The sequence below is a fragment of the Durio zibethinus genome, chromosome 1 (genome assembly GCF_047325235.1).
Source record: "Durio zibethinus cultivar Kanyao isolate XHJ-2024 chromosome 1, ASM4732523v1, whole genome shotgun sequence".
Taxonomy (NCBI): domain Eukaryota; kingdom Viridiplantae; phylum Streptophyta; class Magnoliopsida; order Malvales; family Malvaceae; genus Durio; species Durio zibethinus.
This window is the reverse complement of record NC_143162.1, coordinates 1,977,803-1,990,455: the sequence shown is the minus strand read 5'-3', so window position 1 is coordinate 1,990,455 and position 12,653 is coordinate 1,977,803. Positions and strand designations below refer to the sequence as shown.

At 32.8% G+C, this 12,653-nt stretch overlaps 3 protein-coding genes across 3 annotated transcripts; 1 reads left to right on the top strand and 2 right to left on the bottom strand.

Annotated features, from left to right (window-relative positions):
- The first annotated feature begins 42 nt into the window (after positions 1-42).
- Positions 43-3,020, top strand: LOC111311577 (actin-like). Its single transcript, XM_022911078.2, has 5 exons — positions 43-290; positions 646-715; positions 813-1,206; positions 1,707-2,320; positions 2,664-3,020. Exons 2-5 carry the CDS (start codon positions 656-658, stop codon positions 2,727-2,729), a joined length of 1,134 nt encoding a protein of 377 aa, XP_022766813.1. The 5' UTR covers positions 43-290; positions 646-655; the 3' UTR covers positions 2,730-3,020.
- A 153-nt stretch (positions 3,021-3,173) lies between these two features.
- LOC111311576 (putative protein phosphatase 2C 68) lies at positions 3,174-7,313 on the bottom strand. Its single transcript, XM_022911076.2, has 4 exons — positions 6,626-7,313; positions 5,273-5,637; positions 3,779-4,015; positions 3,174-3,695 (listed from the first exon to the last, which is right to left on the bottom strand). Exons 1-4 carry the CDS (start codon positions 6,951-6,953, stop codon positions 3,459-3,461), a joined length of 1,167 nt encoding a protein of 388 aa, XP_022766811.2. The 5' UTR covers positions 6,954-7,313; the 3' UTR covers positions 3,174-3,458.
- Positions 7,314-10,202: 2,889 nt separating this feature from the next.
- Positions 10,203-12,571, bottom strand: LOC111311574 (uncharacterized). The gene is made up of 2 exons (XM_022911074.2): positions 11,397-12,571; positions 10,203-10,469 (listed from the first exon to the last, which is right to left on the bottom strand). Exons 1-2 carry the CDS (start codon positions 11,766-11,768, stop codon positions 10,380-10,382), a joined length of 462 nt encoding a protein of 153 aa, XP_022766809.2. The 5' UTR covers positions 11,769-12,571; the 3' UTR covers positions 10,203-10,379.
- Between the last annotated feature and the right edge of the window lie 82 nt (positions 12,572-12,653).

The window sequence follows — 12,653 nt, the reverse complement described above, 5'->3', positions numbered from 1 at the left end:
ATCTATTTAAAGAGATGGGTATATCCGTCCACACAGATTGACAAGCCGAAAGGGAGCCAGCTGTTTCCACCACGAATATGGAGAGAAATGGGGTCCGTAGATGGGGACAATGGCAACGGACGGCCAAGATCTTCGGAAATGGAATTTGAGGTGAATTTACGTTTGAAGCGGAGTTTCATTTGCACCACCTTCCTTTTTTAAAACAAAGAGGGCGGGTACCCTAACCGCACTCATTCCCACAAACCTCGACAGTCCGTTGAACCAGCAAGACAGAGAATCGAAAAGAAAAAGTATTTTCTTTTCTATCTTTGTTCGGATCTTCATTTTGTTTGTTCATCTGTTTATTTTTTATCAAAATTTGGGTACTAATTAGATCGAATTTCGATGCTTATATCTTCAATTTCAGGATCTTTTTAATGTAATCTTATGATTTTTTACTTAATTTTGCGTATAATTATTGATATTTCTGTTTCATTATCATTTTACATAATTATCGATTAATTATGATGTCGTTTTCGGCTACGGATGTTAATAGTGCCACATCTTGGAAATAGCTTCGGGTGATGGGATGTATCAGATTCTGATATGAGATCATTTTGTGTTATATATGATTATTGATGTTGGTATCGGCTGTGTATGAAACAGGCAATAGAAAATGGCGGAAAACGAAGATATTCAGCCTCTTGTTTGTGACAATGGGACTGGGATGGTCAAGGTAAACCTTTTATTGCAGTGTGGTGATGGTGTTGGTTTTTTTTTTTTTTTTTTTTTTATCAGTGTTTGAGATGCTGATTGATGTCAAAATTTTTTAGGCTGGATTTGCTGGAGATGATGCTCCTAGAGCTGTGTTCCCTAGCATTGTTGGTCGCCCACGTCACACAGGGGTGATGGTTGGTATGGGCCAAAAAGATGCTTACGTGGGAGATGAGGCTCAATCGAAGAGAGGTATTTTGACATTGAAATACCCAATTGAGCATGGCATTGTTAGCAATTGGGATGACATGGAGAAAATCTGGCATCATACCTTCTACAATGAGCTTCGGGTTGCCCCTGAGGAACATCCAGTTCTCCTCACTGAAGCGCCTCTTAACCCCAAGGCCAATCGTGAGAAGATGACTCAAATTATGTTTGAGACATTCAACGCTCCCGCTATGTATGTTGCTATCCAGGCCGTTCTTTCCTTGTATGCCAGTGGTCGTACAACGGGTAAGCACCAACTATCTGTTTCTTTTCTATTCACCATTGTATGTATGCATGGGAAATTTTATCCATCTGATCATAGGTCAAGATTTATGTCCGAAGAGGGTAATAGAAATTTTAGAGGTAATGAGTGAAACCAGAGATCTTCTTGCCTAGATCTTGTTAGAAACACAAATATGCTGATTTCATCAGTCATGATCAAGCTTGGTAAATCAAGATCCATGGAAGCCCATATAAACATATCACTTTACATTTCATATGTGCATATTGCTCTTGTCACTTTGATAGCAATGGTAAACGGCTTGGTTACCTGAATTTCGGGTGTCCTGCAATTTCCTGTTTCCATTAACACCATAAATTATCTACAGCTATCCTTTGTTCCTCATGGTAAAAAAAATTACCTTGGTCTAACTAGCAAAGTATATTTTTGACTTGATATAGAAGTGATTGTTTTTCTGAACAAACATGTTTCATGGTCTTGCCTAATATGCATGGTTACTGTTTAGGTATCGTTTTGGACTCTGGGGATGGTGTGAGCCACACAGTTCCTATCTATGAAGGCTATGCTCTACCACATGCCATCTTGCGTCTCGACCTAGCTGGTCGTGATCTCACAGATGCCCTCATGAAAATTTTAACAGAGCGTGGTTATTCTTTCACAACTACCGCTGAGCGAGAAATTGTGAGGGACATGAAGGAGAAACTAGCTTACATTGCTCTTGACTATGAGCAAGAGCTGGAGACGGCAAAGACCAGCTCTTCTGTGGAGAAAAGCTATGAGCTACCAGACGGACAGGTTATTACCATTGGGGCTGAACGATTCCGCTGTCCAGAAGTCCTCTTCCAGCCATCAATGATTGGGATGGAAGCTGCTGGCATTCATGAAACCACGTACAACTCTATCATGAAGTGTGATGTTGATATTAGGAAGGATCTCTATGGAAATATTGTCCTCAGTGGTGGCTCCACTATGTTCCCTGGAATTGCTGACAGGATGAGCAAGGAAATTACAGCATTAGCTCCTAGCAGCATGAAGATTAAAGTGGTTGCACCACCAGAGAGGAAATATAGTGTTTGGATTGGAGGCTCCATTTTGGCATCCCTCAGCACCTTCCAGCAGGTATTGTCTTATTTTATCTTTGGAAAGCAAATCATATCTTGGTCGATACATTTATAATTCTTTAGAATATTGTGTTTTATATAAATATGCTTTGGAATCACTTTATCATTCTTGAATTTCTCATAACTGTTGGTACAAATACTTATACACAACTTTGCATTCTCTGTTGTAACCTACCTGACAACGACTATGTCTCGGCTAAAAATTTGTTGCGTTTGCTATAATATCTGCTTTCTCTGAATAGTTTAGACAATGTTTGTTCCTGGTATTTTGTACTTGAAACAAATACAGATTTTAAGATATTAAAAGAAAAGGTAAAATTGACTGCATATTTTCTGTGCAGATGTGGATTGCAAAGGCAGAGTATGATGAGTCAGGGCCATCAATTGTCCACAGGAAATGCTTTTAGATATGCAAAGCAAGAGATGGGGATGAAGAGATATACAGTACACATTTTGTACCACCGCAAGGCTTATAAATCAAAGGGTTGCTATTTTATCTTATCTCTATTTTTTTTTTTCAAGTTATTTCCCATTTTCCCCCTCTTGTTCCTTTTTTTCCCTGTCGTTTTCCACTCTTGATGTTCAGAAGATGAACATGATGCAATTCATTTTTTTACATTACCATTTGATTGTAGAAGAGTTGCGTATTGTTACTGATTTTGTTTTGGATTGAATCAGAAATCTTTTCATTATAATTTCACATGCCTCCATTTGATGAACACAAGAACAATTCTTATATATATATATATATATATATATACACACACACTGCTGTTAATATACACGTTTTGTATAATCATCTGGAACCAAATGAAGGGGGGAAAACAATAGAAAAGGAAGAAAAGGAAAAAAAAAAGAAATGAAAATGTAGCTTCTCTTATAGGGGTTATAATAAGTTGCATATCAAAGTAAAAGTTACTAATGAAAATCAGTTCAAACTTTTCTTGCTTGGTAATGGGAGAAAAAGAAAGAAAAAAAAAAAGCTCAGAAAAATGCTATCAGCAGTTGAAGAAAAAAAAAGAAAGTAAAATTCATAAAGAAACTTGCTGAACTTCGCCACAACCCCACCGATTATTTCAAGTGACAAGGTAATAATTCAGATGATAGACCACGCATTTGCTGCTTTGCATCAATCCTTAAAGAATGTTGAAGTTTGATGGTCCAATGGTGTCAACGAACCCTCGAACAGACAGCTCTGGAACAGACATCTTTGTGCTGAGCGACTCTTGGTCTATAAAGACGACAACAACTGTAATATCATCATGGAAAAATCGCCTAATCCCTTTATCAACCTTCTTAAGATCTTCATATCTCATCTCCCTTTTCCTAGCTGCCTCGTTTAAAGCTGTTTTAATAAGTCTTCTTGCAATTCCCTAACATTTTTTTGGAGGAAAAGAGTTAAATAAGAGACTTGAAGTTCAATGGTAAAGGAAGATGCACTAAAAATAGCACTTACTGCTCGTGGATAGTTAAAAACAATCTCGACAGCCTGCTGATTTGTCAAATGTTCCCAAAGTCCATCAGATGCAAAAATGAGAAACTTATCACTAGGTTTTAATTCCCTGGTGCACAAGGATGGTTCTGCTGTTAACACAGGTTGACGAATGGGTTCAGAAAGGTGAAACCGTGGGAAAGAAGGATCAAGAGAAAACTCTGGCCGCTTCAAGTATGCATCTCCAATAGATCTAGATACCTGATAACAGTTCATAGGCGAACACAAAGAACATAGAAAAGTCAAAACACAAGTGAATTCCACTAAAATGTGTTGTGAGCAAACCGACATCAAATTGACTTCCAAGTCAAGTAAAAGAAAAAATCAGAACTTTTGAAGATAAACGATCATGTGAAGAACCAACTAAGATGCACAGCTTGCTAAATACGTTTATCTTATCATACCGTTGAAAGCAACAAGTTCATAAAGAAAAGTTGGAGTATTCCCTCCTATTACACCTTTGCTACTACATAGATAGTTCTGACCATCAACAATATAGCTGCTAACACCTCAAACAAAGGCAGGCTGCCATTATCGTTCCAGAAAGCTTCAAGACATCTGAAGAAGGAAAAGGCCAAATGGTGTAGCTTGAAAGGACATTTTTCTAGAGGTAAGATAATTATATATATCTTAGAACTTCAATTACGACCAGCAAAACAAATTTCCTAAGGCTCTCCAAAATCAATATCGCACAACCAGCAATGCAAGATTTGCGGTGGTTTCTGCAACCACATAATAAAATCCTTGACATTCCAATATTGCTTAAAAACTTTTATTATGATCTCCTAGACAGTACTACTCTCTTATTATGAATAAAGAGTGCTATTTCTGAAGCAGAAAAATATCATAAAATAAGAAAAGAAAAAGGACACCTTAACACAGGAAGGCCAAACCATAAGAAGCACATGCTACAAATACCTATGAGTAATGTACATATGGAACCAGTAAGCTCTGAATCCATTAACATTGAGAGAGAGAGAGAGAGAGAAAGAAACTGACTGAATGACATATAGGTAATTCAAGCAATTAAGTCTAATGACAGGGATTTCATATTTCATTAAGGCATTTCGTATGCAATGAAAGTAAATTAAAAAAAAAAAAAAGGTAAAAGGTTTCTATGGCAACCTTGGCAAACCATCAACATTTCAACAAATAATCTGATATTTGATGATTCAATAGTTATAGGACCACAACATTCATCCAATCCCCTGATAATCATAGACCAAAAAACTAAACAAAATTGGATACAATTCATTAGTTCGAGGGTGTAATTATCCCAAACAATCTTAAAAACATATGCAAGAAAATTATGCTCCATTATTGCTTATGTAAAATTCAATAAAAACGTAAGCCATTCTTGTTTTGCATGTCCCAGTGGTGGTCCCCATAAATAACAACACACATACATCATAGCATAAAATACGGAGAGCAGATGAAAATGAACCAAAGAGAGGATACCTGAATGATGCCTTTAATACGCCATGCTCCATGCTTCATGACAACAATATGAGAATCATCTGGATGCAATGACCTGAGTTCCTGTCTGACCTCCTCTATACTTGCATTATGATCTTTAGTCAACTGCTCAGCAACAATCTTATTTGATCTACCTAAATAGCCAATTACAGCTCGAGAATCACCCAAATTAGCAATGTATAATGTCCCCCTCCATATAACTCCAACCAGACAACAAGATCCAATTGCTGCAATTAATGGTTTTATTCCACATGTTCTACGTACAAGAGTAAGAAACCCATCTTCAGTTGCAGAGAAAGCGCTTCTAAGAATATCTTCAGAAATGGTTCCATTAGCCTGAGCAAGCCCTGTTGAATGATATGTAACACATGTTCTAGAACGAATTACTAGAAGGCAATAGAAAGGACACGAGAATGATCTCTAGAAAAGCATCCAATACAAACTGAGCAGTTTATTTATTTGGAAGGAAGAACACAATCATCTCTGTCAAGCTTACGTGAACATCCTTCTCTTTGTTTATCATACAGCATTGGTCCCAAGTAAATTCCAACCAATGAAGTTGACACTCTTAACTTTGTTAAGCAAATGTTGAGTTTCCATAGTCAACTTTAATTTACTTTGTTTGTTGACAACTTGACATTATATTTAAGCCATAACAGGTTTACATTAAAAACGAAATTTTCATTTACCAATGTTAGAACTCTAAATAACATCCAACTCATTGTGACATCACATCATTTTTGTTGTGGCCTCCAATAAAATAGACAAAAAGAAAAATACAAATTCATATACGATTGCTCTAAACCAGCATCTACAACAGCCTACTCCAATATAAAAACTAGGGCGGATACCAACAAAAACTACATTCAAACAAATATGGAAAAGGAAATAAATAAAACATAAATAAATAAACAAATATATTTCCAACAGACACATAGAAATCCAGAAAAATCTAAGCAAGGAATTCTTCAAGATGGCTCAAATTACATACAAGTTGTTTTTATTAGAAGAAAGATATCCAAAAATTGAGACTGAAGATAGTATACAAAAAAAATAAAAACAAACCACAAAAATTCATAATATTAATACCATATGTGGACAAAAACTACAAGACTAAACACCAAGGATTAAAAATCCCCAAGAACTCATTACCAGAAAATTCAACCAAGAAACACATACTTAGAACGAATCAACAAACCAACAGAAAGAAAAGAAAAAAAATAATAAACCCCAAATTAAGAAAAAAAATAAAGGGAAAAAAATTCTTAAATAACTCAACCAATTATCCACTAAAACAGAAAGCAAATTTTGAAAGAGAGAAAAAAAAGAACTTACTAAGCAAATTTTGGAAGAGATGATCGGAGATAAAGCGAGAAGCATCAGGGCCACCATGTCCATCATAGACACCAACAAAAGTAGCATCGTTGCCGGTCTCAACTTGACTATAATCTTCAATGATCTCATTGGCTTGAACAACAGCATAGGAGAAATCACCATAAGAGTGTTTTTCAAGGTCTCTACACCAAAGAAGTGAATTACTTAAAGAAGAGGAATCTTCTTCAAGTTCATCATTATTACTATTGTTATTATCCTTGTTCATACGGGCATATCGACTCACTGGTCTCCAACAAGCGAGAGTTATCCTTGCCAACCACGAAAACATCCCTCATTTCCCTTAAAAACAATACCCTTTGTTGAACTTTGCCCTTTGAAAGCAAAAAATGGGTCGAAAATTAAAAAAAAAAATGGGGTTTTTAAGGTTTGGACTTTGGATAGCGAAAATTTTTGAGAACCCCACTAAGTTTTTTTTATCAAAGGAAGTGAATTTCTTGGAAAAGTGAGGAAAGTTTGAAGCTTTTGAATGGATTAGTTAGAGTAATGGATCAAAGAAGAAGAAATGTAAAGAAAAGGAAGAAAAGATGAAGAATTTCATGGATCGGAGAGACAGAGAGAAAGTGGGGGGGAGAGTAGTAGAGAGAAAAAAGTAGACATTTTTCTGTTTTTCTTTTTCTTTTTCAAAAACAGAAAGTTGTCATTTTTTCATTTCTTTTCTTTTTCTTTCCTGATTCCATGTTTCAAGTGAGAATTACGATGATGCCATCACTTTGAAGATCGGATGATGATGACCCAAGAGACCCGGATCCTATTTAATTCCTTTGATCTGTTGAAACCTAATTGCAGCAACTTCTTATTTGTGTTTGAAACATAAAAATATTTTTAAAATCATAATACTAATTAATTGCCAATTTAACTCTTAATTAAGAAAAATAAAAATGGTTGGAGTACATTGAACAAGATGATTATGGTTTTTGTGTAATATTTTATTTTTATTCATGATCATTAAAACTCAAAATTGAAACTGTCATTTTTTTTAAAATTCAAATTTATTCAGTTTCATAATCACTTTTAAATTTCATAGAATATATCATTTCAATTTAGATATTCATAGAGTCAAAAAAATGTACTTAAATTTTTTAGGATAAATGTGACAAATAAATAAATTCGAATATTTAAAATTTAAATTGTAGCTTATTAAGGTCATTTTAAATTCAAGTTAATCTTGTTTTTAATTTTAATTGTTTAAATTTTAGATTTTTATGTGTTAAAGTAGTTTTAAATTTGAGTTTAAGTTTTTAGTTTCTCAACTTTTTATTATTTTTTTCAAATCGAATTAAAATTTTTTTAAATTAGTTTTTATGTTTGAATTTATTTTGTCACTCCTAATTTTAAACTAAAATTTATGTCATATGAATGTTTATATGAATGATACATTTCCTTGAATTTTAAGCTATTGATGAAATAGATAAATTTAGAATAGTTTTTAAATTGCACAAATGTGAGGGAATTTCTCAAAGAGTTGACCTAGCACCTCTGCAAAAGATGAGCAACTTTTTTTTTTGCAAGTAGCTTAGAACATGAGAGTCAGCCAAATGCTATGTGTAACATTTTATTTGAGATAATTTGCTGCAATGCTCTTTGATTGCAGATAAAACCCTATTGTTTCACTGGCAAAGAAGTTTATGGAAGTTCTTACTGCTGGCACAAAAGAAGGCAGAAAAATTTTAGTAGTGGAAACCATCTGAATCCAACAGATTGAAGGAAAACAGGTGAGATGGAGTAGGTGGCTCAGTAATTGCAACTCCTTTGTAAGGACTGTGGTGGTAGAGTTATGTTCCTTTTCGAAAACTAAAGGGACCCAAATTCATGTGACATTGTGGCATGTGAAGCTGAGTCCCCTTTTTTTGTGTCACAAGCTTTTCAATGTGTTTCAGCTTACCTATAAAATCATCCCAATCTTAATCTACAATGCCACCGATCAATCATACTTTTTCTCCAACAAATTATATAGAGATCAGCATCAGCATTTGATTGACCCCACCAGACATTTATTCAATCGGAGGGTGGTGATGATTTCCGCAGTTTTTGTCAATATCAAATGGACAAGTGAATCGGGGGATGGGGGTGTTCAAAGTGTCCAGAATTAATGGAACTTCCAAAACCTTGATGTTGTGCTGGCTCTCTCAAGGTAATAATACTGCTATGTGTTTTTCTCCTTTTTTTTTTTTTAGGTGGAGCAATGTAAATATTATCTGTTTATTCCAGATTATCTTTTTTCTTCCCTGGTTCAATGTTAAGCATATGCCATTTTCATTTTACATCAAAACCAGCCTTATTTAGGGATGGTAATGAATCAGATCAATTGAGGTGGGTTTTTGTTGGTTGAACTTAATCTAATTTTATATCTATAATATTTGAATTTGATTTGATTTTTTTTTAATTTTTTTAATATTTAAATCAGACTCAATATTATATAAAATTATATTAAATTTGATCTAAAATTAATAAAATATTATTTTAAAAATATAAATATAAATATAAAATTAAATAACTATAAATATATATAAATATAAATATAAAATTAAATAAATAATTAAAAAATAATTATATATATCAATGGATTTGTCTAAAACTCAATCATGATGCAAAATTTTTTATTGTTATTCTATTCGATTTCATTCGAAATTTAATTTTAAAAAAAGTTACTTTTAAAAAATTGGATCAAATCGAAACCGTCGGATAAAAATGAGGTTGATGTCCAGTGAATCAGGGGATGGGGGTGTTCAAAATGTCCACAATTAATGGGACTTCCAAAACCTTGATGTTGTGCTGGCTCTCTAAGGTAAAAATACTGCTATGTGTTTTTCTCCTTTGATGGGATAGTTCTTTTCTCTTTTTTTTTTTTTCTTTGGGTGGATCAGTATTTTTTGTTTACTCCAGATTCATGAAAACCAGTTCAGGATAGAAATTGACTGATCATCTTTTTTCTTCTTTGGTTCAATATAGGGATGGTAATGGATTGGATTGAGTTAAGTTTTTATTTGTCTTTAATTTAATTTAATTTTATATTTATAATATTTGAACACGATTTGATTTTTTTAAAATTTTTTTTAGTATTTGAATTTAATTTGATATTGTATAAAATTATATTCTATTTGATTTAAAATTAATAAAATATTATTTTTTAAAATATAAATATAAAATTAAATATATAAATATAAATAAATATAATATTATATAAATAATTAAAAAATAATTATATATATTGTATCGAATCGAAACGAGTTTATCTAAAACTATGATCTGAAATTTTTTGACTATTACACAATCCAATCCAATTTAAAAAGAAATCAAACCTGAAAAATTAGATCAAATCAAAATATATGGAGTATAGAACTCCCATCCCTAGTCTTATGCCACTCACTTTTAAGTTTTGGCCAACTCTGAATCACTTTCATTTCTCTTTGCAAAATGCCTAATTGATTCATATATTTCCTGCTCCAAGAATAAATAATATTGGAATCTATAAGTGAGATACAAGCATTTTACACTCATAAGAATTCCTTAAGTGAGATTGAATCGGAATTGATCTATTTTTATTATGTTGATAACAAAAAAATATATATGAATAGTCAATACAAATACATATAATTTGATTCCAATGTACCAATTGCTGAGCTTTTTTTTTTTTTTTGCCAGTATTACAAGGCCTAAATTAAATTTCCATTTGCTAGGTAGCTGTGACCTATAATTAGACAACATCATTAATCAAACGCCTATGCTTGTTATAATGTTTCTCCATGAAAATTTTTGAAGCTCCATCAATAGTTTTCCGCCATGTCTGCATCAAAAAAATTAAAAATATAAATATAATATTTTTTTTATCTTGCGTATAGGTACGTATAACACAAGTAATATAAAAAAGAGCAATAGAAACCAGAAATACCAATACAACAAACTTCATTTTCTTCCCAAAAATGAAAAAGGAAAATTCAAGGGGAAAAGAAAAGGAAAAGAAACGAGAAGAAGATGTTGAAAATGATTGGTATCTACTTGCAAAATTAGAGATGAAAGATTTTGGTTTGGGTCATTTTCTTGACCAAAATGATGAGCATAAATATAATCATATCTATGTCCTATTGTATAGCTTCAGAGAGTAGCTATTAGATAACTTATCAATATTAAAGTATTATTTAGGAGTGAGAAAAAAAATAAAAAAATAAAAAATTAATTTGTAATTATAGTGTTAGGTTTGTTTTGGTTTGATTTTTTTGTTAGGTTGGATTAAATTTAAATATTAAAAAATATTATATTTAAATTAAAAAATAAAAAATTAAATTAAATAGAATTATATATTTTTATTAATTTATATATATTTAAAATTTTTATAAAAAAAATAATTTTATATCAAAATTTATTTAAATATATTAAAACAATATATATAAATTAAAATTTAAAAATTAATATACTAAACCGAACATGTAAAATTTAGTTCAATTTAAATCAAATAATATAAAAAATAATTTGAATCGAATTTTAAAAATTTATAATATTATGTAATATCTAAAAAAATTAAAATGAATTTAATTCAATCTAAACTATTATTATCTTAATTTTATTATATTATAATTAATTTTCTCATTTATTCATTTAATCATTATGTGTTAACTCTACAAATTGAGATTGATTTTTATTTAAAAATAATAATAAAATCCACAAAATAGGAGATTAAGAGAGCTCAAACTATAGTTAAGTCCTTAACTCTTACCTTCTCGATGGTGCCAAAAAGGGATCTGCTTTTGATTTCCCTAGCTCTTAAATGGGACCTCCCAACCCCAAGTTGCCTAAGCAATGTGGAACGCCGCGTCGCCGCTGGAGGAAGAAGCCATTTCCTCTCCACTAAGCTGGTGCTGCTTTCATTGCCTGAAGGACTCTCACACTGACTATAGCCACCTGATTCCCTTCTCCTCGCCGTTTTCCTCCGTTTAACCACCACCACCCTTAACTCCTTCCTTGCTGAACATTTATGAGCAGCATCATCTTCCAGTTCAGCAAACTTCCTCAGCAGCTCATCGGATGATTTTTTAGTCACATGTTGAACTTGAACATTACTAGGGTTAGCATTAGCAGCAGCTTCCATTGTTAAAAAAAAAAAAAAGAAAAAGAGCTAAGAGTTTTGGATTAGATCAGAAAGAGGGAGAGAAATATTACTATATTAGCGACGAAAGAGTACGTATATAAATGGTGGGTGGTGTTTTCGGTTGGTTTGTGGGAAAATGGAAATGGACCGTTGGGGTGAGTGAATGATTTGAATAATGAACGTAGCCGTTGGGTTGGGCGGAGGGGAATGAACAATGGGATTTTTGAGAAGAACGATGCGTAGGGATTGGGTTGGACTTGGACATGTGGCTTTTAATGACGACATTAATACTAATAATTTCACTTAGGTTGGTCAGATCTCTCTGTAAAATGGGCTCTCCCCATGTTAGTTTTGCTGACAAACGGGATCTGATTGAACAACACGTTTTAGTGTGTAATTGTCATATGTATTGTATTTATTTTTGCATTTTTGGTTGGTTAGACTGTTTGAGGGTAGAGCAATCTGATTAATAATAAGAAATGCTCGAAGATCAAACTTGAGACAGTTGGGCACCCTTTGCATTTGTATTTCAAGCGACGGTTGAGGTTTTCTTTTCCAAGGGGTCTTTTCAAGACAATATGCTCAGTACAGCTCACATAAATTAAGGTCCTTTTCCATTTGTTTCCATCAATGTACGCTTCGGCTTTTCTATACTCTTCGGCTTTTCTTCTTCTGGGGCAGTTATAGATCCTTTCTCAGGGATTGATGTTAACATGGAACATGAGATTGCATTGTTCAACCATATATCATATGACAATAAAGTAAAAAAAAAGGAATAAAAAATGATATCAGCAAGCTGAAGCACCCTGTTAATCATGGAGTTATCCCTAACTTCCTATCAAAATTTATGTTCAAAGAGAAGAGACATGAAGGGAGATCATAGAA